At 46.6% G+C, this 27,400-nt stretch overlaps 1 protein-coding gene across 2 annotated transcripts in view; it reads right to left on the bottom strand.

Annotated features, from left to right (window-relative positions):
• Positions 1-684: 684 nt before the first annotated feature.
• The window catches only part of MBTPS1 (membrane bound transcription factor peptidase, site 1), a 53,336-nt gene continuing 26,620 nt past the window's right edge, over positions 685-27,400 (bottom strand). For both annotated transcript variants that reach the window (XM_084757447.1, XM_084757448.1), the window contains 14 exons: positions 26,829-26,980; positions 24,614-24,775; positions 20,849-20,993; positions 18,099-18,287; positions 17,281-17,453; positions 15,186-15,301; positions 14,225-14,381; positions 13,457-13,581; positions 12,737-12,814; positions 10,583-10,723; positions 8,505-8,636; positions 6,600-6,726; positions 3,517-3,647; positions 685-1,512 (listed from right to left, as the gene is read on the bottom strand). In XM_084757447.1, coding sequence (XP_084613573.1) covers positions 1,316-1,512; positions 3,517-3,647; positions 6,600-6,726; positions 8,505-8,636; positions 10,583-10,723; positions 12,737-12,814; positions 13,457-13,581; positions 14,225-14,381; positions 15,186-15,301; positions 17,281-17,453; positions 18,099-18,287; positions 20,849-20,993; positions 24,614-24,775; positions 26,829-26,980 — 2,025 coding nt within the window. In that variant the 3' untranslated portion in view covers positions 685-1,315. The remainder of the gene's footprint in view (positions 1,513-3,516; positions 3,648-6,599; positions 6,727-8,504; positions 8,637-10,582; positions 10,724-12,736; positions 12,815-13,456; positions 13,582-14,224; positions 14,382-15,185; positions 15,302-17,280; positions 17,454-18,098; positions 18,288-20,848; positions 20,994-24,613; positions 24,776-26,828; positions 26,981-27,400) is intronic.

The following is a 27,400-nucleotide window of genomic DNA, read 5'->3' as shown; positions in this document are numbered from 1 at the left end:
ACTATTCCACCTCAGTCTCCAGGACTACACAGCAGAACTACAGGGATGCCTCTGCAGCACTGTAACCGAACACCAGAGACAAACATGGGCCAGACGTCACACTGCTGGCTAAGGTGTGGACTACTGTACTGTTCTGGCAAGTTTGACAGTTCCTCCAAACTCAGGGTTAGTCATGACGTCATCACTCCTAGGAAGACTCCCAAAAGAAACACAAAGATGCTGGCTTACCTACACCCGAATGAGGACACTGTGAACAGTAGCTGGCAAGTGGTCTACCCACAGCAGGGTATTATTCAGCCACAGAAAGGAATGGCACTGACACCAACTATACCATGAATGAAGCATGATGCAAACAGAAACCAGCTGCCAATAACCACACAGGTTATTTCATAATAGGAGACCACCAGACGGGCAAACCCTTGAAAGCAGACTAGCCGCAGGGCTGGGCAAGAAGACAGGTGACTGACTGCTCACAGGCCTGAGTTTTCCTTGGGTGTGATAAGAATGTTCTGGAGTTAAGGGTAAAGGGGCACTGGCCACATCACCTTGTGAGAAAGTAGGGCTCGCTGAGGCCTAGCCTGACATGGACATTTTTACAGTGTGTGAGCTAGCGAACGTAGACTCCACTCGGGGCTATCAGAGGATGGGAAGGGGGCAGGGCTCTGGTGTACAACACGTTGCAGCTTTGTAAGGTTATGCATATTTATTGAAAATTTCCTTCACCAACAACGGTGAAATCAAGATCCCAAATTACAAAACATGATGGCAGTTGATACTTATAAAAATAAAGCGAAGGCCTGCATTTCCTGGATCTGTGCAAGTTCCCTTCAGTTCAGTCTGTTCTCTCATCAAAGGGAGGTCCTGGAATCCAACTCCTTCATTGCAGAAAACTGCACTCAACTGACAAACAAAAACAACAGCTTTGCTTCCAAGAAGCACAAGCCTTTAAAGTGACTCTCCCCACAATAAATATAGAAAATAGCCTGTCACAAGCATGTCTTTGCTTGGTCAGGGTTGGAGCATTATGTAGAAAGTGTGTCCCGACAGCCCTTCTAGGCTCTGCGTCTTTGGTGCACTGTCACTGGGCAGCATGACACTGGAGGCTCAGCCACTACTGAGTGCCTCCTGCCAGAGCCCAGCACAATGAGGCACTAAGGGATGTACCTCAGAGATGCCTGGGCAGAACACACTAACCCAGCCACAAGCTGGAGATGGGATCCCTTGGAAACAAGCACCACCCAGGGAGCTCTCTGATATCTTGTGTGGCCACCAGAGTGGTCCAAGGCTTGTTGACTTCTGTGGCTGGCCGCTGTGATCACACTGATGGAGTCCTTGGGGGATGGGCCTGCTGTGTAAGTTGTGGGCGCTTTGCCCTGGGTCTCCTCCGCTTCGGCCGGCTCTTGGCCTTGCTGATCTGTACCACGAAGAAGGCCAGGGCCACCATGGCTCCAAGAAAGGCAAAGACAGGAATGGTCTGTCCCACCTCCTGGTTGTAGCGGCCAGGCATGATCCCTGCAAGAGGACAGTGATTGGTCAATGGTGCCACAAAACCACAGCTTCTCAGCCTTTCTGAGAATCAGCTCATCAGAGACCATAGGCTAACTGACCCCATTAGGTAGGCTGGCAAGGCAGATATTACTTCTGAGCCTGAGTGAAGTAGCCCAGGCTGCTAGTCATAGTGTGGGTGAGAGGGTCATGGTGCTTGTTTTCATCAGCTGAGCCCAAGCACACCTCTGTGTGTCAGGAGGGGCATCTCAGACTGTTTCTTTTTTCTTTTCTGTTTTTTTTTTTTGAGACAGGGTTTCTCTGTATAGCCTTGGCTGTCCTGGACTCACATTGTAGACCAGGCTGGCCTCGAACTCACAGGGATCCACCTGCCTCTGTCTCCCGAGTGCTGAGATTAAAGGAGTGCACCACCACCACCCCGCATCTCAGACTGTTTCTAATCCTGGCTTGTGAGGGAGCAGACAGGCCTTGATCCTGTCACTGCCAGCCTGTGTCAGCGGGGGCCAGGGAAGCTCAATGGACATACTCAATGGACTCAACCCAGAGAGAAAGAGGACAGTGCTTAAGTCCTACTAGCTGAAGAAGGATAAGTAGGCAGAGAGGTACGAAGGCCTGATGGCCATGTTCCCCAGGGGACAATGCCTCATGGAGTGGCCATTAGATGAGCCTCAGACTACAAGTCAATGACACTGTAACTGAGCAATGTCAAGGGCTCTGTTCACCAGGAGCTCACTATCGTCAGGCCTTCAGGATCTTGGCTTCATCAAGTTCCCATGATTGGCCTCCAAGGGCTGGGGTACCATTTCCCAGCCAATGCCTGAAACACAAAGAAAACCCTATTGGGAGCTATGAATCTCTGAGGAGGCCACGGGAGTTTCCAGGATAAAAGGGCCACACACAATCAGCTGGAGGGACCTGAGACCAACTCTCCCAGCTAAAATATGGGAACACAGAGTAAGAGATCAGGTCAAAGATCTCATGTGAACTGATGACAAGATGTATCACCTCAGGAGTCTGGTGCAGCTCAGCCCTGCGCCAGTCAAGCTGTCAAGACCCAAAGAGCCAAGGGGCCAGCATAACAGAGAAACCCCACAGAGAAAAGTTGTTCCCCAGGATTCACAATACATACCTGCTTGCAGAACTTTAGCAAAGAGCATCTAAATTACTTCAGAAAAATTTAAGTGTAGTTAACACTCTAAACACTGATATTTAAAACATGTATATAATCACCAGGTATTAATCACACCTGTAATCCCAGCACTCAGGAAGCAAAGTCAGGCAGATCTCTGTGAGTTCAAGGACAGCCTGATCTACAAAGTAATTCCAGGACAGTCAAGACTACAAGAGAAAACCCTGTCTCGAAAAACCAACCAAATAAAATAAATAAATAAACAAAATAAAACATGTATTTAGAGGAGCTGGAGAGATGGCTCAGTGGTGAGTGTAGCTGTTACTCTTACAAAGGACTGGGCTTGCTTTACAGGCCGGTATGGTGGCTCACATCCATGTATCTGTAACTCTAGTTCAGGGTCTGAAGGACAGGGTGACTCATCCTCGTGGGCACCAGGCAACAAATGATACACACACATACACGCAAGCAGACATTCACAGGTAAAAAGAAGTTTGTTTGTTTTTAATTAAAATGTTAGCCAGGTGGTGGTGGCACATGTCTTTAATCCCAGCACTTGGGAGGCAGAGGCAGGTGGATTGCTGTGAGTTCGAGGACAGCCTGGTCTACAAAGTGAGTCCAGGACAGCCAAGGCTACACAGAGAAACCCTGTCTCAGAAAAAAACAAAACCAACCAACCAAACCAAAAACCAAAAAAATTTAAAATGTCTATATAGAATTTTCTAAGAGAAATGGCATCTTTATTTCTAGACCTTGTCTTAACTTTGCCAATTTATACCACAAAGGCAGCCAAGATTACCACACTCCCAGGATACCTGGCTCTCCTCCACCTGGAAACCCACAGCAGGATCTAGCCTAGCAAGATGCCATTAAGGACTCACCTCCAGGAATGTCCCAGGCACCACTTTCTCCAGGGGACAAAGGTCTCACTTGGGGGCGATTCGATCGAAAGTTGGGTAACACTACTTTGTCCAGGTCAATGGAGAGCAGCTTCTGATGTTTCCAAAGATTACTTCCGGGAAATAGATTAAAACAAAAAAGATAAGCAGCTGCCCTCATCTAGGATGCTTAGCTGATACACAACAAACTGCAAGCAGCATAGAGGGCAGCATGAGACCCTCCACCCTTGGTCACCTGGTCACCTGGCCACCAGCAGAGCAGCCGGAGTGAGCATCTGCTTCTAGGTCCTGAGAAAGGTACAAGTCAAATCTATGGCCGAGACCACAGTACCCTGGGAAGGTCTGTCCTACAGGATATAACCCAGCCCACCAAGCCCATTTCTGTTCAACACTGGGAACACTGCCAAGCAAGGCCAGAGGACAGCCAAGCCTCTGCAGCAAAGGAACTCCACAACAACCACACTCGGGCATCTGTGCCAGACCAACCAGTCTGTGGACCGAGAGGTACCAGCACCCACAGTGAGAAGAGGACAGATCTGCCCAAGTACTCAAGCACAGGGAAGCAGGAAACACCTGCCTGCCTGTGATACAACCAACAGAATGTGTGCTGGACTGCGGGTGCTGGGGTGGGGGGGAGTGAGGCATCATTCGTCTTTGCTTCCTCTTTAGGAGGCAGCTTAGGCCAACACAGCTAAAGCTGAAGAATCCAGTGACTGACACATTGCGAACAGCAATGGGCAGCTGTTGGTACCTTAGCGAGAGCTAAGGACACCAAAGGAAGGAAGAGATATGGAAATGAAGAATTCCTTATTTTCCTGTAGTCAGCCCACTTAGAAATTGTTGGTCTACGTCTTCTTTACTTGTGGGAAGGCACAGGCAACCACTCCCAATGGCAGCAGTAGCCAAGCATAAAGCTTGTCACTTGAGACCCCAGAGGCCCCTGGCTGAGCTCAGCTTGGCTGATTCTAACACAGCTGTAGCCCAGCCTGCTTTGCACTACTTAACGCTACTGCTCAGGATTAATCCATCTGAAAAGTCAGTTGACAATGTCATGGAACCATCTTAGGCTTCCCAAGTGTCTCGCTAAGTGGACATTCTAACAGTGTCCTGTGTCCTGGAGCTGCTGCTGAGGACTGACTGCACTTTCTAGTGGAGCACTGAAGTAAGAGCACTCATGTTAGCACTGGAGGCTCACAGCACTCTGGTGAGGGATGGAGGGTCTGCCTTGAGTCAATGTTCCCACAGCAATGACTGCTAAGGACACTTAATGCCCCTCCAAGAACTGGAACAAAGTCTTGCCTCAGACAGGAATTGCCCTTACCATGGCCAATAACAACCTGCAGCTGTCTGACACTGGTGCAGAATCTTCTAGAGATTCAGAATATATCTCGATCTAAGTCTCAGAGGACTGAGAATAATTTCCCTCAAGATGTGACGTGTAAGGTAAGAGAGCAATGCAGCGGTGTGGGAAGGAGAGGGGTTGCTGAGAAAAATCAAAATTAAATTCCAGGAGCTGGGCATTATCAGCACCCTGGATAGACTTAGAGCGCGAGGGATTATCTGATGTGGCCAGCCGATACCAAAGGTACTGTTATCTATTCTCAGAGCCACCAGTGCACACCTCGGAGAAGAACTGGGCTTCTGGCACTCTAGCTAACATGGCTGCTCTTTGAGCATGTCTAGAATATAAAGCCTGGTTTGACTGCTAAGTGAAGGCTATAAATAAATAAAGATTCAAAATTGGAAATCTGTCACAAGTTTTAAAAGATGCAGGGTGACTGGAATGGAAAAGCATTCCTCAATTAAAGGCTCATAAAGAACACTGCTGCTAAAGACCAAGCACCATGTGTGAGTGCACACATGTGCCTGAGCCACACAGGGGTCAACAATGGTGTTTTCCTTGCTCTGCATTTGTTTAGGCAAAAGGTCTCTAATGGCACCCGGGGCTTGCAATTTCAACTAGCTGGCCAGTAGGCTGCAGACACTCTCCTGTTTCCAGTCCCTAACATGTGATTACAGGTGCATGCTGATGCACCCATCGTTTTACAACAAGCAAACAAACAAAACAAAACAAAAACATGGGTTCTAGGGATCAAACTCAGTTCATGGCAAACACTTTACTAATCCTCCTCCATGGTGCCAACTTTGTTTTCTATAACAAACATTCTGAGACATGGTTCTTGAGAGAACAGAGGACCTTCACTCATGGTGATGAGTAAGCATGCATGCTGTGACACCCGGCCAGGTTGTCACCTCCTCACAGCACAGACAGGTATCCAGCCTTTGGTTATACCACATCTGTCCTTCACTGAACCGGAAAGGGGAGAAGGAGAAAGGTGGGACACTGTTTTCTAAAGGAAGCCTATATTGGGAGGGGCTGAGAGAGGAGCACCTGCCCTGCCAGCTAGCTCTGGGATACCAGGTCCTGTTAACTTTCTCCATCTTGTCCTGCTTAGGCAAGATGCCAGAGAGAGAAAAAGGAAAAGGAGCGAGCTGGATAAACAGCTTGGCCTGGCTGGAGAGAGACTGCACGGGAACGCAGGTGTGAGACACTGAAGGGAGTGAGGCAGGTGAAGATTCTGGGTGAGAGAGAGGCAGAACTACACAGGCATACATGACACAGCGCCTGTGGAGAAAGGCCACAGCCTACACGGCAAGCACTTCTGGCTGGACAGCCACAGCACAAGCCACATGTCCTAGGAGCAGCTTCAGGGCTGGGTGCAGGAGAGACGCACCTGCATTCCACATCCAACACCTTGGACAGGGAGTACAGCTGCAAACCACAGCCTCAAATCCCTACTGGAGCCAGAACTGAGCTTCTGCTCAAGTGACAGCATTTGGCTGGACCCCTCCTTTCTCTCTAAGGCATTCTAATGTAGGATACCACCAAAGTATGCTTCTAATGGACAGTACGGGGGTTGCTCATTTCCACAGTTGTCAGAAAAGGAGAGCTAGACCAGACCAGACTCTTTAACAGTGACGCTGGCAAAATTGTATTCGCTCCCATAAAAAAGGAATGAGTCATGGGCCCTGGGGAACAACGAAGAAAACAGGCAGACACTGACCTGGGTGCTGTCTCATTCAAAGGCTGTGGCTTGGCCCATGACAGGTGTGGACAGGCTGGAAGGGGCCGAGGTTTTGGGTCTCCCAAGTGTGCCTCAAGAACTTTGGAGTACCGATGAAGGTGGTTTCCTGAGGCCAGCAGCAGTAATAAGCACAGAGCAGGTGTTCACCATCATAAAAATAAAAGAGAGAAGGTGGGTGTGGGCGACTGTGTACCTTTCTGTCAACAGCTCACCACACCCAACAAGGTGCCTGGCTCCCTTCACACAGCCACACTGTATGTAGGGGTGCTGCTAGTGAACCTTTGTGGACACACACACAAGACCACCAAGGACAGTGCCACAGAAAAACCTCTTTTCTGCAATACTTAGTCCTCTGGCCAAGTAAACAAGTCAATTCCATTTCTAGATTTTAAATTTCTTTCTTTCTTCCTTCCTTCCTTTCTTTTTTTGTCTTTTGGTTTTTCAAGACAGGGTTTCCTTTAGGTAGTACTGGCTGTTCTGGAACTCTCTCTGTAGACCAGCTGGCCTTAAACTCAGAGATCTGCCTGACTCTGCCTCCTCAGTGCAGGGATACAGGCATGTGCTACCCCACCCAACTGGTTTTTACATTTCTTAAATCTGTGCTACCCCACCTATAGCCACGCACACACTGCTATTGAGCAAATGGAATAGGTGCCTCACATCTAAGTAATTTTAAAGGATTATATAGAAATATATCTTCAGAATGAATTTTACCTTTTCTATTTTGTGTGGTACATGTCCATATGTGTTCCTGTGTATGGACATGTATGTGTGGAGGCCAGAGATAGATGTTGGATGTCATCCTTACTCTGAATTATTCTCATGGAATCTGGAACTCAGATTCAGCTAGACTGGCTGGCCAGGGTCTCAGTTCATCCAGAGCTGGGATTACAGACATGCTCTGATGCACCCAGTGTTTAGGGGGATCTGAGGGAGAATCTGAGGGTGTTTAAGTCAGAGTTTCTCTGGGTAGCTTTGGCTGTCCTGGAGCTTGCTCTGTAGAACAGGCTAGCCTCAAATTCATAGAGATCTGCCTGCCTCTGCCTCCCAAGTGCCTGTCCTATGCTCCCAATTAAAGTTGTGTGCCTCCAGTCCCAGGTGCTGAGGGAGGATCTGAACTCAACTTCTCATGCTTTCTGGCAAATATTTTGTCAACTGAGTCACCTCCCCAGGCCTCCTTATACTTTAATGGAGCTGTTGTGATTTCTTTCTTCAGTTTTGGCTTTTATTTTGAGATGGGGTTTCACTATTAACAGGCCAGTCTGGTCTCCATTTAATCTCTTCCCTTAGCCACCCAAGAGCTGGGATTACAGGCATACAACACCACAGCTGGCTGCTACTGTAAAATTCTAAACGACATCATGGCCCACATCCTTATTCTACGGACAGTGCTGCAAGAAAGGGAACATTCAGTTCTTTGAGGACATGAGCACCAACCCACACAGACCCTGAAGTGTAGGGAGCTTCAGGCTCACCTTCTGTGGCGCAAGGGACCTGAGGTACCTGATTAACTTCTCTCCCGCCTGTTTCTTCATCTGCACACAAAGAATAATGCTATCTCTTTTTATAAGATTACTGAGAGGCATAAATGAGCTAATCCTTACAATGTACCCAGCCTACTGCCTTGCCCAAAGACTACTGGAAGATGCTGGGCCTTCAGGCTGGAAGTGACTCGATGGCTCAGAGTACTGCTGTCTTGCTGAGAACAGGAGTTCAGTCCCATCCCCTATGCTGGGCAGCCGACAACTCCCTGTAACTCCAGCTCTCTGGGTTCCAAAGCCTTCTTTTGGCCTCCTTAGGCACTTGCACACATATGCAGATACACAAAAATAAACTATTTTAAAAGATGCAAGTCCCTGCTGAGGCACCGTGAGAGATGCTCACCTTCCATCCTTTCAGGAGGGGCCAAGCCAGCTCCGCTGGGTGGGCGCTGCCGGTTCCCTGAATGGCTGAGGCTGGGAGGAGTCACGCCATATGATGTGTACTGAAGGAGTGCATCCAGAAGCCAAAAGCAGTCTGCAGAGTCAACAGGCACACTACTTAGGGTCCAGTTTTTTTTCTCCCAAGACAGGGGTTCTCTGTTTAGTCTTGGCTTTCCTGAACTTGCTTTGTAGACCAGGCTGGCCTCGAACTGATCCACCTGCCTCTGCCTCCCGAGTGCTGGGATTAAAGGTGTGCCCAGCCTAGCTTAGGATCCAACTTTCAAAATGAAACCCCTCCAGGAAAACTGAAGAACACTAGCTCCCATAAAGAGGGGAAATGGAGGTTCAGAGGTCAGAAATTTAGGTCAATGTGAAGCCCACACCCCGCCAGGCTCTCATACTCTTGACAAGAATGCTCTCTCCGCAGGCAGGGTTCCAGCCCACCCAGGACAGTCTGTTCCCGCACCAGCTGACACAGGTGGGTTTTACTCTATGTCCCAGGGCTCTGGGCAGCTCAGCACCACTGTGACTGGACTGGACGTCCTGCCAGAGTGTCACACAGCTTTGACAGCTCATGGGTAAAGACAGATCAGGGTTCATTCACTGAAAAAAGAATGGCCTCTACAAAAGGAGCTCCAAGGTCATGAGCTGTCGACAACGACCTTGCTCTGGGAACAGGAAGTAAGTCTGCACTATGAGGGAACACACATGGGAAAGTCTATTATTTGAGTCAGCGGTCCAACCAAGACAGTCAACTCTTTTCTGGACATTCAGAGTTTAAGAATACGAGCAACAACTCTCACTCTGAGCTGCACAAAGGCTCCTTTCTAAGGAGGCTGCAGATGCTCCCATTGTAGACATGGTCTCCTTCTGTCTCTCCCTCCCTCTTACCCCCTATTTACACAGCCCAAATCCCATTAACACCTATTTGGACTACAGCAGCTTCAGGAATGGAAAAGGTTGTTAAGTACTTTACTCTCGGAAGAGCATGCACTTCTGGCCAAGTGCCAAAAGCCCCAAGGACCCGAAGAGCTGCCATCTGAAATGTACAGGCACGGACAGTCCCTTCAGGCATTTGAAATTTTAATGAAGACTCTTACCAGGAAAGCTCAGATCTTAAAGAGAATTTCTGTGGAAATAAAACATTAATCTCCTATCTGCTGTGACTTTAAACCTTATTTTTCATTTTTAAAAATAAAACCAATCCTACTCTAAGGATTTCCATAAGCTGCTGAGGTCCCATCAACATCAACCTGAAGCTGGGGAAGAGTGCGACACCCAGCACGTGCTCACCCACCACTGTCTGAGCACCTGCAGTGTCCAAGACAAGACCCAAGACCTGGTTTCCTAGCATCTTCCCAGATAAAGACCTGCGGCATTTCCACTGTCCCCCTCCCTCCAGTATGAAAATGAAGTCCATACCCAACCAAGCATGTGAGCTGCACACTTGGGAGGATACAAGGGACAAGTTGCAAAGGAGGGATAAAAGGGAACCAATTCTGCCCTCTTTGCTTCCTGTCTTCCAGAAAATATCAGAGGCCCCTCACTGACAAAAGCTCTTAGCATCGCAAAGTCTCAACAAGTAGGGCCTCTAAGACAGATGGCTGGGAAGAGAGGCCAGATCAGAGAAGAAACACACATGAGGTCAGACAACCTAGCAGGAAGCCTGAGAAGGGCAAAACCTAGGTCAACTGGGTTAAACGGGTGACAAAGACTCATGCTTGTCACTGTCAGAGGTGGGATACTGATATCTGTGGAAGCTTGTGTATCTATTCCTTGTGTTAACCTTCTGTTCAGGTATATGCAGAAATATCCCAGCAATCAAAGTACCTGGGACTCTTAAGTCTGGCTCCCACGGGCAAGTACCTATTTATTCTTTCTCAGGGAGAAAGGAAAGAGGACCATGTACCCAAACCATTAGGCCCACATGCTGCTGCTTCTCTTTTACAGCCATGCTGAGTACTGAACCCAGGACCTTGCATGTCTGAGGCAAGTGCTCTGCCACTGAGCTGCAACCCCAGCCCTCCTATCTTTTCTTACCCTTCTGTCTGTGACTGTCATCCAAGCAATTGGAGTCTCCATACAGTACGATCCGGCCTCCACCTTCAACTGGAATCTGATAAAGCCCCAAAATGGGAACATTTTCAACAACTGCTGTCTCTTGCTTCAAGACCTCTAATCCTGCAGTAAAAAATGAGAACAGCAGTAAGTTCTCACGAGGAAATTACTGATTTTCTAGTTGCCACTTGACCTGAGATTTGACCTGCCTAACACAAGACTAGCAAAATACAACATTTAATCAAAAGAGTGCAAATCTTTAGAATAGGGAAGCAGTATTTTAAACATTATTAATTTTGATTTTAACAAAATCCAGCTCTCACAAAACTAGCATCCCCAAATGCAGTGTGTACTGACACTGCAGGCTCTATGCTGTATTACAGGAGTGGGATGCATGCAGCTAACTTCAGAACGTGTGTCCGTCCATGTGCCATTTTGGTCTATCAAGCAGACAGCACAACTTGAAATGCTTAAGGAACTGAGATGTAAAAAAGTACCAGTACTCTGGGAAGCTCCCAACAGTGTAGCCACACTGCGTGTGCCCGAAGCAAGGCTTGTCTCAGCACTAGGTGCAGGAGAGGATCAAAACCCAGGACTGTCTGTAAGTCAGCTCTGAGATGACTCACCTCTGTGGAGGTGATACTGGGGCTTGAACCTAGGACTAGGCGAGCACCAATGAACTACAACCAACTCCGTTTCTTTCTTTCTAACGTCTGATAGGACAGGGTACCCTGCGAAGTCACCCAGGCAGGCATCAAGTATGCGATTTCCTGCATCAGCTGTATGATATGCTACCCTGTTCAGCAACTTGAACTTGCTGGGCTTTGAAAGTACAGCCTTGTCTGCTCCGGCGTAGCAATGCACTACAAAGTCCTGCCTTATATCCAAAGACTACCCAAGTTAACACCAAGCAATTGACTTTTTAGATTGTACTAAAACACAAAATAAAGTATGCATCATTAGATCTATTTTTACTACTCCTTTCATGAAAATACTGAATTGTAGGAGGCAGCAAGCAAGCTAGGAGGCCATGGCTCTTAGCCCTGGGAAGCAGCTAGCCTGTGAGAGCAACATTTAGAAAGGGCTACTTTATGATGAGTTGGGCTGAGAAGATAAAATCAGCATGTGCTTAAATTGGCCTCAAACAGTTAAGTTGAGAAACCTAGTTTCACCATTTTCAACTGATAATACTGTCTCTCAATTACAGAAAAGCCATCAGTTTTCAGGAGGAAACGGCTTCCTCAGCACATGCTCACAAGTTGTCACATGAGACATGTCAGTCTCCTAGAACTTAGCAGAGATAAGGTATGTCTTACAGCACAGAATCCCAATGACAGCCATAGGAGAGCTGTAGTTCTGTCCCACTGCCCTGCACCTAAACTTTCAGAACCACAGGCAGCCTAGTTTGTCCCTGCTCTCCTCTCTACTCAGCAGGGGCTCTGTGCACTCAGTGGTCTGTCACCTGCACTAGGGGCCTGGCCCAGGCTTGAGGGATGTTTGCTGATGATGGTCAACACAGACAAACAGCAATGTCTCCTAAAAGGGAAGGTAGCATTTTAACCTTGGAGTTTTCATCAGGTTGGTGTGGCGGCGCACTCCTGTAATCGCAATCAGGAGGCAGAGGCAGGCAGATCTCTGTGAGTTTGAGGCCAGCCTGGTCTACAAAGTGGGTTCCAGGTCAGCCAGGGCCACACAGGAAAACACAAACAAAAAACAAACCAACTCTCAAGATCATGAAAACCATGCTACAGCAGTGCACCAACCACAGACATAAGACAATCTTTAAGCCCATTAGGGAGAAACTGCTTTTTTTTTTGCAGACTGTACACACTTATTCAAATTATCAACAAGCTTGTCTTGCTCATTTTGGGATCCCCCCAGAGCCCACTGCACAGCAGGTTCTATACGAATAATACTGCAGTAAGTTTAGCAGGAACCAGAGCAGATGGAAGGGAAGGCCTGGGACTGCTGATGGTATTCCTAATGCCCAACAAAACACACACAAGGATGCACCAAACAGCGCTGAGCCAGACACTTCACGAGAGTGAGCGGGGTAGGGGAAGTACATAGTAAAGCTGGTGAAGGAGGGAGGGAGAGATAAAGGATGGAGGCCTGGGAACAGCACCCTTTCTTTACCTTGGTCCTTGAAAGTCTGTGTGATCACAACACCATCTTCTGGAAACTTGGCAATGCTGCACCCGGACGCATAATACACTGGAAAACAGTTGCTGGCCATTAAGGGAGCAGAGACGCCCAGCATTCGACTCACTGACCCAGCATGCTTTTCGGACATGTTCTACACCACTTTATTTATTTTTAAAGATATTAACCTGAAGAGACAAACGGCTATTGCCTGTTGCACATCAAGTAGAAGCCATCATTTTAAACTTGAAGTAAAAATGCTTAAAAAAGTTTAAGTATATAAACTTTTGTTTGTTGAAAACAGAATTTTATTATACATCCCAGAGTGACTTCAAACACCTATCTCAGGTTCTTGGCTCCCAAGTGCTAGGATTACAGGTGTGAACAGCCATGCCCAGTTTATGTGGTAAGGATGAAACCCAGGGCTTTGTGTGTGCTAGGGAAATACTCTATCGACTGAGCTACGGAGCCCAGCTCATTTTTTAAAGTGATAGAACTGAGCCTAGATTCTTACACATGCAAAACAAGTAACCACTGAGCTACAGCCCCAGTCCTAGGTATATTCTTTGAAAAGACTGACTGGGTCTCCCTGCACTACAGTGGGCTCATTTATAAATAGCATCTCTTTCTGAAACCTATACTTCAAAAACATGTAGCTCACACCATCACCCTTCTGCCAATTTCATGCCTCTACACACAAACATAAAACCTTACTGTCATGGTTTGCCAGGGCAAATTCCCCTTCATATAAGCCGTCACTGAAGCCCATGTTCCATACAGACAGCAGCTCATTCAGAGCTGGGATGTTGGCTCCTCCAGTATCTGGCATCCACCACTGCCTGTAAAAGTGGCAGCGGGCACAGAGAAGGCAAGAATTAAAATTCTCCCATATACTTCCTCTTCCCTTGACAAAGCATGGTGTCTCTGTCACAATCCTGTGCATATATACATACAGAAGCCTGACCTGAAACAAGCTGCTTGGATGAGAAATATGCAAACTGACTGTTCCAGCCAACTGTATGCCTTTACACAGACAGTACTTCACTCGCATGCAACCCACACAGGCCTAGTCTAGATCTAGCCAGCCCAGCAAAGCCCACAGGAGACAGAAGGACAGATATGCTAAAGAAAATCCACCACACAACACTAACATTTACAGCACTCTAGCTATGCAGTTAACCACATACATAAGATGTCTCGTTGAGTGACAGTTCCTTAGGTGCATGTAAATTTCACATGTCAGTATGAAGGATGCAGGACAGACTAGCATGAAACAGAAACCAAAGCCCAGTATCTGGGCTCAGCAAGGAAGACAATCACCCGTCAGTGAGGACTGAGTCCAGAAACACAGACAAGAGTTTTCTCCACACACACGCCACTAGCTGGAAGAACCACCCCAGTTAAGACAGTTACACGAGAGCTTGCTGGGGAACTCTAACCCTCAAAGCCATACTCCTCTACCAACGCCAACTGCAACTGTACCTTGTGTTTTCATCATAAAACTTCACTTTTCTCATAACAGAAGTGTTGTACCAGTCACTGAAGATGACAAGGGAAAGGCCATTGTCCACGTCCCTCCTCAGCTTGGCAATCTCCTCAGGGAAGTACTCTTCCTCACTGTCTACCATGAGCAAAGTGCCTGAGAAAGGAATGCTTCAGTTGAGAACCGTCACTTTTGAGTGGCAGAAGACAATTCAGAAACGCCATCTCTCCTACCTCTAGGAGTCGAGCTGCAGGCCCTGCACCACTACAGGAGGAGGTGAGCCACATAGGGCCCGGGTCCAGCAAGCCACAAGGACCACCTAACTCTGTTTTTTGGTTTTCATATATATAAATATGTTTCATTTACTTAGGAAAAGAGTAATGTATAGTGATAGAATTAAAAAAAAAATGAGCCAACAGGATGGCTCAAATTGTAAAAGCTCCTTCTACCAACCCTCTGAGTTCAATCCCCAGGACCCATACAAGGAAGAGAACGAACTCCTCCAAGTTGTCCTCTGAGTACAAACACACTTGAAATAAATATAACAAATATAATAAAAATAGTAAAGGAGGGGGTGGAAAGATAGCTCAGAGGTTAAGAGCACTGTCTGTTCTTTCAGAGGTCCTGAGTTCAATTTCCAGCAACCATATGGTGGCTAATAGCCATCTATAATGTGATCTGACGCCCTCTTCTGGAGTACAGGCATACATGTAGGCAGAGCACAGTATACTTAATTTAAACAATCTTAAAAACAACAACAAAATAGTAAAGGGAAAAAAGGGTACAAATATCTCTGACTCAACTACCAGTGAGTATGAGCATCATGGGAGCCTTGCTCCCCACCTCCACTTGGACACAGGGACTAACCCAGGATCCCTTTATTGGCACATCAGTGACCACTGTGGGAGAATCAACACACATCCGGTATGAACTGCAGATCTGGCCAGCAAGGTTGCTCACCATACTGTGTGGCGTCGAAGCATGTGAATGGAGCACCCAGCACCTCCACGAAGTAGCCCATGCTGCGCAGATGCTGGTACATGTCCCTGAAGTTGGTGTGGACATGGTCGCCATTCCTGAAAAGCAACAACCAGTGTTCAGATGACCACTCTCTGCAGGTCACAATAGGACCACAGAGCTGTTCCTAAGACTTGAGGCCAGGAGTCAGCCTTTCCAGGATTGTATCACCATCTGGGTTAGACAAACTAAAGTGGTACAAGAGAGAACTAAGTGCATGACATGTGAGATGATAAATGATGCAGAGACAAGCCTCAAGATGTGCTGAGCAGTATTTAAAGGCACCATTAACTTACCAGTAGCCACCTGCCCATGACAATAACCACAGGGCTGCAGAGGCTGGGGCCCGCTGTGCAGGTGCAGCACAGGGTTCCCTAGCACCTTGGCTTGCTTTCCTTTCCAAACATGCTCCCTGTTCCTCTGTACTGCTAGATAATTGTCTAATTGTCTGGCAGAAAAAAACCAAAGCTCATCTCCTCAGCAATGCCCATAGCCTTGCCTGATGTCAGTTTCCCCTATTTCCCTATCAACTGTCTCTGATCTGGACCCACCACCCACCTTTCAGAAAAATTTTATTTTAAAAGGCAAATCTGGGGCTAGAGAGACAGCACAGTGGTTAAGTTGGCTGTTGTTACAGAGGACACAGGTTCAATTCCCAGCACCCATATGGTGATACATAACCATCTATAACTCTGTTTTCCGGATATCTGATGCCCTTTTCTGGTCTCTGTAGGCACCAGGCATACAAATATATATGCAGATAAAACATCCATACATATATAATTTTAAACATTAAAAATAAGGGCTGGAGAGATGGCTCAGAGGTTAAAAGCACTGGCTGCTCACCCAGAGGTCCTGAGTTCAATTCCTAGCAACCACATGGTGGCTCACAACAATCTGTAATAAGATCTGATGTTCTCTTCTGTTTAATGTTCTGTTCTGTCATGTAGGTATACATACAGATAGTGTTCATATACATAAATAAATAAGTATTAAAAAAAAAAAAAGGCAGGGCCGGGTGTGGTGGTGCATGCCTTTAATCCCAGCACTCGGAGGCAGAGGTAGGCAGATTGCTGTGAGTTCAAGGCTAGCTTGGTCTGCAAAGCTAGTCCAGGACAGCCAAGGCTAACACATAGAGACCCTGTCTCGAAAAACCAAAAACCAAAACAAAACAAACAAAAACAAAAAACAGAAAAAGAAAGAAAAAGAAAAAAGGGCAAATCTGACTCTGAATCAGGATTCTGACCCCCAGAATCCGGGTTAAGCCAGCATGGTAGCACACACCTTTAACCCCAGCACTAGGGAGGCAAAGGCAGGCAGACCTCTGCGTTCATGGTCACCCTAGTACACAGAGTGAGTTCCAGGTCAGCCAGGGCTACACAGAAAAACCCTGTTTCAAAACAATTAAAAACAAAGCAAACAAAACAAAAACAAAATCCTGGTAAAGCAGTCTAATATCTTCCCTCCCCCCTCCCTTTCAACATGGAGCCCAAGCTTCACTTTGCACCAAGAGAAACAAGCCTGAGGCCAAGAGTAAGGAGGCCTAGATGTCCTGCAGGAGTCACAAGCTGGGCAGTGCATGTGAGGGCAGGGAAGGGAGGGAGGGAGCTCCAGCCTCGGAAGCCATGCTGGCCACACAGGCCTGGCACGACAGGCAGTAATTGTATAGTCTCAAGTTGGCTGTGTAGAGTGCCTGCTTACAGATGGTCATGGTGGCCAACACACGGCAGGTGACAAGCAGGGAAGCAAGAACAACAGAACCAAGACTTGTCAGAAGGACAGAGACACCATCCAGGCCTGAGCCAGAGCCAAAGGAAAGCCACACATGGGGAGGATGTGGGGACAGAGCCCGGCAGTGGGACTGACCAGACTTGCCTGCTGACTCAGTGGTAGACAGGAAAACAAGAGAACAGAGGATATCGTCACAGATTCTGCCGCAAAAGTGCAGGTTAGAGAAGTCAGTGTCTTCACCACAGAGTGGCAGGAGGAGGGACGCACAGCCCTATCGTGACAGGGCACAGGTAAAGCTGCCACTCACCAGTCTAAAGGATCGTTCTTCATCCGCAAGTTGTCCCTAGGGAAGTAGCCAGGCGGGTAGCGGAGGTTGTGGTACTGGTCCCAGAGGACTCGCTTGCTCCGAGGAGGGGTGGGAATGATCTTCACCTTGATGGGAAGCTTCACCGTGGAAGTGTGCTCTGCACCATTTTTTGACTTAAAAAAAAAGGATAAAACAAAAACTTGAAGTACATCCCCTTATGGAAAAAAAAAAACCTTAAAAGTTTTAAAATACCTTTTCCTTTTTCTTCTTTGTTTTTAAGATCTGAAACTCAGGATCTTTCTGCCTCAGCTTCCAGATGCTGGGATTACATGCAACAGCACCATACTGAGCTACAAAGTTTTCTATTTACCAATTTAACTCACATAATTTAAATGTAAAAATGTGTGACATAACATAATGTCTGTGTGCTGCAATTAATTCTGTTCAAACTCAAGAAGAGTTGAAGACTTAAAATTCAGGCATTTTGTTCCTAAAAGCCACTAGAGCCATGAAAGGCCAACCCCATATTTCCTTCCTGGGAGAACAATTTCAGATACACTAATTTTGAGCTTAAAATTAGGCCCAAGTAGGTCTGTTCTGCTGTGATATAGCCGCAGAACATGAAGCAGAGTAGGGTTGGAACACAGCTGCGCTGAAGGCCCTGGTCCATGGCGTATGGCCAATGAGGCTAATCCAGCAACCTCAAGTGGCCTGTTAAATGGAGACCCTCTGCTCTGAGTCTAGTCCCCACATCCACTCTCTTGGCAGGAGCTGGTAAAGGATAAATAAGAGCAAGCCACTTCCTGGTGAACCCTTACTTCCATCTCTGCTGGGGAAGCCACTGTGATCATTATGTGGCCCTGCGCGATGCCTTCCCAGGAAGCAGCCTTCTTGGTCACAGAAATAGAGATGGCCAGGTAGCCTGACCAAGGCCATAACACCGAGGAGTAGGAGAAGGCTACTTCAATGTTGTCTCCGTTCTGTGGTAAATAGGGCCGCCACTCAGGCTGCAGGAAAAAGAAAGCAGGCCAACAGTGAAGTGAGTCGTGTGGAAGAGAAGAATGAGCTAAGCTGCCTCCTGAGGACTATCTCAGGACTAGGGGTGGATGGTGTCTTGGACACAGACACGGCATCTGCAGTCTGCAGCAGCCACTGCTATGGGTGTTCTGCAAGGTCATAAAACTCCACCATTCTGTAAGAAACAGGATGCACATGTCAAGAGTTCTCTGAGAAAGAACTTGTATCAGATGAAAAGAATTGACACAAGTGACACCCTCAGACCTGTCCTCAGAGAGTCACACTAAAGTGTCACAGATGCCAGCTATCATCAACCAAATCCTGCAACCACTCAGAGCCCCCTGGAGAAAGGTCTGTGCACTGGCGGTAGGGGATGGTCCTGCTGTGTGACACGCACAGCCCACCATGGGCCAGAGGGGAGATAAGAGGGAAGCATGAAGAGATCACCTGGAAACCATACAGACCCAAACTGCTGACTCCCTCACAAGCCACAGAGCCGCAGAACCAGGACAACTGCCCAAGTGACTTGGCATAGCAAAAAAAAAAAAAAAGTAACTGAGAAAAAAAATTAATCTCCATCCATCTCTTACGCAACAAACATTAACAGTTGAACAAATTAAATGTTTAATCATTGAATTAGTATAGTATTCGTATTAATCTATATATAATAAGTATAGAATTAGTATAAATATAAAATTGACTTTTATTGTACCTCTGTAAGGGGGCATTCTAATTTTTCAAACCAGAAAAAAAAATCACAAAAGATGAAAATTCAACCATATCAAAATATAAAACTCTTATAGAAGTTATGATTAATAAAGCAACCACAGTTAGTCGTATCAAAGAACAAGAAAACAATGGCCTAGGGTGGCATCATGTGGGGAATTCTACTAAGATACAGAGACAATGTAAGAGCAGCACACAAACTCCAATTCCAGTAGAAAGTAAGCAACAAAACACAAAGGTAACGCGCACAAAAAGATAATTAGTAAACACACATAGCCCATATAGTTGTTTTATAATTTTCACTAAGCAGAGCACTTATCTCTGAAACACACACACACACACACACACACACACACACACACACACACTCACTCACTCACTTACTCTAGTGGTAACATCCATACACCAGAGTATCAATCAGCCTTTTATAATAAGGAGTAAAGCACTGAGTGATGCATGAGGAACCTTGAGACCATTTGCAGTGAGAAAAGCCAGTCATAGCAGGCACACATCATGAGTCCTCTCAAATGGACTGTTTAGAGCAGCAGATCAAGAGGGGAAGCGGACTGAGCAAGGTGGTGGTGCCTTGCCTTCACCCCAGCATTTGGTAGGCAGAGGCAGGAGGATCTCTGTTGCGTTTGAGGCCAGCTTGGTCTATATAGCAGTTCTAGGACAGCCAGGGCTACACAGAGAACCTGTTTCAAATACAAAAAGGGAAAAGAAAAGAAAAGAAAGAAAAAAAAAAAGCAGACTGATGGCCACAGAGACTGGGAAGGAGCAGAAGAGAGGATAGAGAAAATGCTGGTGAGCATAGTGTCTTTAGAGGTGACAGAAATGTTCCTAAATACAATGCTGGCATAGCCATGTGAATACACTAGCAACACACTTAAACGTTTAAAAGATCCTCCTGAAATACAATGAGAAAGAGGTGTCACGCAGTGCAGGCATGGTGCAGACGTCTCCATGGAGGGCACCAGCAGCACTCTAGTGGAGCCAGTTCTCTGGGAGGGATTGTGATGTATGCGCCAACAACTGTAACATCCACACTCTTGCTCGAGATTCTCATCTAGGGAGTACATGCTGAGGAAGTAACTCAGAAGATAAGGAAACTGTGTAACAGCAGAATACTTAGAGGTGAAAGCCACACAAGTAAGTGCTCAAGCAAAGGCACACAGTGACCAAATGATAATCAACACTCCATCATGCCAAGACATTGACAATACACTGACTTTTCAGATGCTTACAGTGCAGGATGTGAAATAAATTTTTGCTCAACACACAATGACAACAAACATGACATGCTGTTGCAATAAGGTCTGGTAAAGAATATGTTTTAAAGAGTAGCTAGGTACTAAGGTGCAAGTCAGTTTTCTATGTCTTCCCTCTGTCCCTTATCACTATGATGTCTACAGAGTGAGTAGTTAGAAAATGATAAAAGTTAAATTTAAAACCAGAACGAGACCTTCTAGTGTTCAGTAGAAACAAAGTCATTTTCATTGTTCAGTGGCTGTGAAAATTAAAACTTACTCCTCCATTCAGGAGCCAAAGCCACAGAATAAATTGAGCCCTGGCTTTTCTGTATAGCAGCAAGTATAACTTTCTGTACAGGAGCTGTCCACCACTGATCAGGTGAAAGCAGTGTCCCCTCTTTCCAAGACAGTTTCTCTCTGTAGTCCTGGCTGTCCCGGAACTCAGGCTGACTCTGCCTCCTCAGTGCTGGGACTAAAGACATGCATCACCACTCCCAGCTTAGCCCTTCTCTCTTAACTGCAGGAAAAATAACTGAGGTATGGAGTCTGGGCCATGTCATACTGAGAAGTTTCACCTTATCCACAATTCTTCCTGTGACTCCCATGCCATTGAGGATGGTGACATTAACGATTGTTGGCATTCCTCCATAGTAGATGGGCTGGGAACAGTAGGGCCACATGTAGGGACACTCGGTCAGGTCGATGTAGCTAGGACTCAAGCTGAAACAAGGAAGAGAGTGTTACTGAAGACCCCACTAGAGAGCAACAGGAAAGCAGGCAGTAAGCTGGGCACAGGCAGCACAGGGGAACTGCACATCAAGAGCCTGCTTGTAGGGCTGCCCTGGCTAGTACCAGGGGTGTGTCCACCGTGCTGCTCCCTGACGCTGTGGAGTGAACAGCACAGATGCACAGGAAGCACCTTTCACCTTCTGTAGTCTGGGGCTCTGTCAGCTACTATGGCAGCAAACCACGGACTGAAGTTGCAGGGAACTTTCTTGGACAGAAACACATCCATGTACTGATGCAGCCTGCAGCTTAGTCAAGGGGACAGTTCTGTGACACCCTGCTTGGGGGCTAGGCAGGGGCATAAAGGCCAGGAAGCCTAAGTCTGGATCCCTGTAGACTCCCTGCCCATCAGCAGGTTGCTCTGCTATAACCACCCACTCAGCTGAGGCCCAAAACCTTCCAGCAAAATGCTGAGTCTGGTGATGTCGGGCCTGGCCAAGATGGTGCACGAGTGCTGACATTCTTTCATCTGTGTGTCTGATGCACCTCTGGCAGGTCAACACTATTCCTAGCAAATGTTGGTGTCACATATCTATGTGCACGTAAGAAGACACACAGGAAGCAGATGCGGCAGACAGACAGTGGATGTACAGCTCTGTTCCTGCTTCGTCTAGCTCACTCATATTGAACACATCTGGGCAATTGAGTTACTACACAAAATCCTATCATTTTCTCTGTGTACTGTTCCCATGTGGAAGTGCACATGTGGGTATGCACATGGAGGCCAGAGTCAACCTTAGATATCTTTCTGCAGAATGAACACTCAACTTGTTTTGTGGGGTGTGGTGCCTCACTGGAACCTGGGGTCTAATAGATGCAGATAGACTGGCTGACCAGCAAACTCCATGGAAGTGGGCCACTGCATTAGCTTTTTTGTATGTATTCTGGGGACTGAATTCGTGACCTCATGGCTTGCATAGCAAGCACTTTACAGATTGGGCCATATCCCCAGCTTCCCAAACAACATCTTCAGGGAGATTCTGACTTCTATGGAGAAATGACTTCTATAATGCGCGTGTGTTAGGCAGCCATTTCTGATAGACACCACCTAGTCTCATTCCTAGTGGCCGGCTGTGTGTGGCTATCATTGTCTGAGTCAGTAAACATACTGATGCTTCACGAACAGTTTAAGCCAACTATCATGACTCACCTGAGAATTCATGACCTGGCACAACTCAGCATCACAGAGCAAACACCACACCATGGCCAAGCAGTAGTAGTTTCAGGAAGCAAAGACTAGTCTCATGTTAGGAGGGTTATGACTGTTGTCGCATCAGTAAGTCTAAATGGCAGGCATCTTGTCAACACCAAACCAGTTTACAAAACTCTAAGCGTAGTCTTGTATGAAACACTACAGAAGAGAGCACCTAGGAATTTCTGCCATGATAAAACCCATACTGAACCCCAAGGCAGCACTGTACTTAGTGGAGAAATGCTGAGTAGCCACATGGGGGATCAGCACTATGCTGGAGACATTACCCAGTCCAAGCAGACAGAAGAGTCAACAAAGGCTTTATATTTAAAAAAAAAAAAAAAAAAGTTTTCTGTGTCTGTGTGTGAGTCTGTGTAGGTATATGCAACAAATGCAGGTACCTGCAAAAGCGAGAGCATCAGATGCCCCTGGAGCTGGAGTTACTGGCAACTGTCACACACCGTGGATGCTGGGAAGCACACTCGGGCCCCTCCACAACAACAGTACATACTCTTAAACACCAACCATGGCTCTAGCACCAACAAATGCTTAAGAGTTGGTAAGAAAGACAGAACTACCTCTGTTTCCAATTACATGGTATATTAGTATACTCAAAAGTTAGACAATCAATAAGCAAACTGAATCAAGCCATAATTCACAAGACAGCAGGATATTAATTATAAGAATTACATCAACCAGTTAGAAGCTATAACAAGAGAGGAAAGCAATAATGAAAATAAAAAGATAAAACACTTAAATGTACCAAACAATATGCGAGACCTATAGGAGGCACTGTAAAGCCTCTTGGGAGACAAAAACCTTGAGGAAATGAAGACCTTACAGCCACGGCACAGCAGTTATGAGCACATACTGGGGGACTAGAGAGATGTCTCGATGGTTAGTTAGCACACTGGTTGTTCTTCTAGAGACCCCGAGTTCGATTGTCAGCACTCTCATGTGAACTAACAAATGTCTCTAACTCCTATTCCAGGGGACCCAACACCGTCTTCTGAACTTCACAGGAACTACACACAAGTGGTGGACAGATATACATGAAGGCAAAATACCCATACACATAAAATAAAAGAATGCTCTTGCAGAGAACCCAATTTTGGTTCTCAACACCCACGTTGGACAGCTTGCAGTTAACCTGACTGTTAACTCCAGGTTAAGGGGACTGCATCTTCTGGCCTCTGTGGGCACTGGCGTCACAATCACTCCCCGCTCCTCCCCAAAAAACAATTAAAACAAACCATACCTTCTTGGCTGATTTAAATTTGATATAACCTAATATAAATGTCAACAAACTTTCTTATGGAGAAAGGAAAACCCTCCAAGAACAGCCAAAAAGACAAACAGCAGGAACCAGCCCTACTGCATATTTTAAGACACATATAAAAGCTCTCTGAAGAAGAGAGTGGCAGTGGCACATGGAGAGAGCAGCGGACTGTCACCGAGAGCACAGAGAGAAGTCCAAGTCCACACAAAAGTCACATGAAGGACACTGAACAAAAGTGCTCCAATGGATCCTAGAGCAGAAGGGCCTGTGTGGGACCACAGGTAACCTGCAGAGCAGTCTATGGTGCTGTCCAGGTCGTATGGCTGGCTGGGCAGTTTAAGTAAAGTGATGCTGCTAACCTGCTGACATTAGGGAAAGCTGGGAGAAGAACTTCTGAGTCCTCTGTACTATTTGTGAAACTTTGGTGTAAATCTAAAATCATTTCAAAATAAAATGTGAAAAAAAATTGGTGAAAAACAGCCTCAGATCAACCGTAAGAAAATACATAAATTCTTCTCATGAAGACAATCTGTAATGTAAGCAACCAGCTCTTTGCTCCAAGAATCAAAGCATAAATAATAAAACACAGACAAACTGTCAGGGGCCAGCGACCAGAGACCAGGCCAACAATCACAAAATAGAGCCTGGAGCCTCAATAGGGCAAAGAACACAAGAGAAGCGTGGAGTCTGAATGGCTGTGGAAGCCTTCTCTACGGAGCCTTACATGTGCCTTCCAATAGCTGTGTCAAGTCAGCTAAGCTGTCACCCCTCCCTCATCGGGGAAGCAGAACAAATAGTTTATCACAGTTCTACTTTTGCAAAATTTCTGCAAACTTAGGTTGTTTAAAAAATGTTAAAGAAATGGAAACACTTCTTTTTGTCACATCCATTAAGGTAACGTAGTACCAGCAGGTCAACAGGAGCCAGGGTTTTTGCAGGCAGCACCTGGTAGAAGCAGCTTACAACTTCACAATAACCTGAGTGTGGGGTCATCACTCCTGATGCCAGGCTACTATTATGTGCAGGAGAGCCCCAAGGGCCCAGGACAGGAAAGGCCTGCTGAGAATGCCAGCACATACCTACCTCGCCTGTGGTTTGTAGCTGCTGAGAATCTGATAGGCTCGCAGCAGATCCAGCTTGCCATGGCCTTGCTCAAACATGTTGACACCAGGAAGCCTCCGGGCTGATGCTATCAAGGCTTGCTTCACACTGGCAGGATTCACCAGCTCCCTCTTCTGTACTGTGCTGGGGGAGGAGAAGCAGTATTTGCTCACTTTTCTCTCAGTGTAGGATGAAAACCAAACTGTCTCCAACTGGCAAAAGGGCCAGCATGTGGCCTGCAGTCTGTATATCTAGCAGGACTTCCTGATCCGGTGGAGCCATGAGATGAGAACACTGTGACCTCAATGGGTCCTTGTGGCAGGCCTGATCACGCAGTAAAGCTCCACATAACTTTTCTCAACAGTGACTTCATAAGCTCATGCCGATTTATACAAATCTCATAAGTAATACAGTTCCTAATAATCTGAATAATCAGTCACACAGGTGGAAAATCATCAAAGAGGTGCAGGGTCCCCGGAGAGGGACACCTGCTGGCTGGGAGAGGGAAAGAAATACAGGCAGATATTGGAGAGGGACCTATGCAGAGTGGGCAGGAGGTGCAGGATGAGGGGAGACCACTGCCTCCAGGGCCTGATGGCACTGCGAGCATGCTGCTATTAGACCGAATCTCAACACACTAACACCCAGCCTTGATTGGCCAGCTTGGCTCACTCTAATTCTAAAATCTTCATGTTTTCACATCGATGAATCATACACAAATAAGTTTTCATGACTAAATTGTGAGAGCAGTTGCTAGGCAAAAATGGAAACCTTACTTCCCTACTTAGGCCCCTAAATACTAACTAATGGTGGAGGTTAGTCAGAGAGCCAAGGCAGGATTTTTTTAAGAGGCAACAGTAAAAGGAGACAGTGGGAGCAGCGCCTCATAGGAGTGAGAGCACTATTAGAAGTCAGGTCAATAGACTGCACTTCCTCTCTGGGCAGCACTGCCCACACTGCACAGGCTCCTGTAACCAGCTCAACTACCACAGTGGCATCTGATGTGGAGAGCCATAAGGTGAAGGCTCTCTCCATGCTGAAACCACTTATGCTGAGAGAGCTGCTACTCTCACCTTCCCACTCACTTGGCAGGAGACTGATGACGGGCTCTATAGAGAAGTGGGAAGCCCAGCTTCCTGATGATAACTATGTGACAGGCAAAAAAAGACCAGTATTTTGCTTCCAGAATCCACAGTACTAGAAACAAGAGCCTGCACACACAAAGTGTGAGTGAGCCAGGCATGTGCAGGTCTACCTTCCCTCCTTTGTTGTCTCACAGGAGAGAGGGAAGCAGTTCCCAGAAGGCACACACTTCTGAGCAATGCAGACACTTTCAAGACCCTGGCTCTGACCTATAAAGGAAGGTCAGGCAAGAGACTGATTGCTCCCATCAACTTTATTAGTAACATAATCTCTGCTTTAGAAACTAAACATGCAATTAGCTTAATTATAAAATGAGCATAGAATGCAAATTTGAAATATGTAGGGGTGTGTGTGTGTGTGTGTGTGTGTGTGTGTGTGTTATTACAACATAGCATCTCAACAAAGACCTCAAGTAGAGAAGGAGAAAGCCTGATGTCAGGAGAAATGCAAGCGCATCAGAGACATAATTGAGAAAAGGGAACCTGCTTCAAGCCTGCTCTACCGTGTCTTAGAAGCTGCTCTGGTCTCCTCGCCTGCAGGAGGAAGGCTGAGGACTAAGCTCCACTCCAACTACACATGAGACTCCACACGACAGAATGTGTGGCACAGAGACACTTGTCAGTCATCAAGGAAACTGGCTGGCTGTCAGGACCTAAGTGGCTTCACGGCTCCTTAGCTAAGAGCATGGAAACAAAGCAGGAGGTGACGGTTAACGTGCTTCACAGCAGAAACCAGTTATTCTCTGTGTCCCATGGTGTAATGTTGCATGCTAAGTTTGCATAGAACTCACTTAATAAGAAAAAATATGTATTGCTGAGGAAATGGAGGGTTCAGCAAGGAAACCTGCATGCTCTGTGCCCTCACTTGACACACATGTAAGAACAACTCCCCGTCCAGCACACTATCTCCATCATGGAACCATGGAGAGCGACAGAGGTGTGCCCTGCAGGACTTTTTGGTTGACTTCTGCTTCCAGCTAGCACACAGAGGGAGCCCTGCCTCCTGTGGGAGATTAGGGAGCAGAGGCAGCGAAGGTCAGCTGTGCAATACTCACCTTACTAACAAGGTGACAGCCCCAGCGACGACTGGGGAAGCGACACTGGTCCCTGAGAGTGCCCGGCAGCCCCCTTTCACACCGGAACCCCGCACTCCAGCACCATACGTGACAATGTCAGGTTTCACACGACCATAGCCTCCTGGTAGTTCCTACAAACAAGGGGTAGCTTGGTTTCTCATCACATCTGTAACCCTTAGCCATGGAGGGTTGGTTATGTGTGAATAAAACCAGACAGATTTAAACAGTCATCTGAGAAGATGCTGCTTTGAGCCTGAAATACACTGTGAACTAAAGACAAGCTTTAATGGTAACACAAAAATATAACTGCTTTAGTATGTTTTATAATAGTAAAATAGCACACTTATAAAAAGTAATTTTGCTAATAGCAAATAACTGCTCAGATCAGAAAGCAGTCACCGACTTGTCACAGAGAGAACCAGCAGCCCACTCTATCTTCTGATAATCAAGAAATCTGTCATAGAATTAGGAAACTAAAACCAAAAAAAATATTTGTAAGTCTCTTCACAGATAAAAACAGAACATGGTTATGATTAGCTGTTTCAAAGGGT

This window comes from Acomys minous, assembly GCF_964271855.1.
Source record: "Acomys minous genome assembly, chromosome: 14".
In the NCBI taxonomy this organism is placed as follows: Eukaryota; Metazoa; Chordata; class Mammalia; order Rodentia; family Muridae; genus Acomys; species Acomys minous.
The sequence above is the reverse complement of the archived record's forward strand: the minus strand, read 5'-3'. Positions and strand labels throughout refer to the sequence as shown.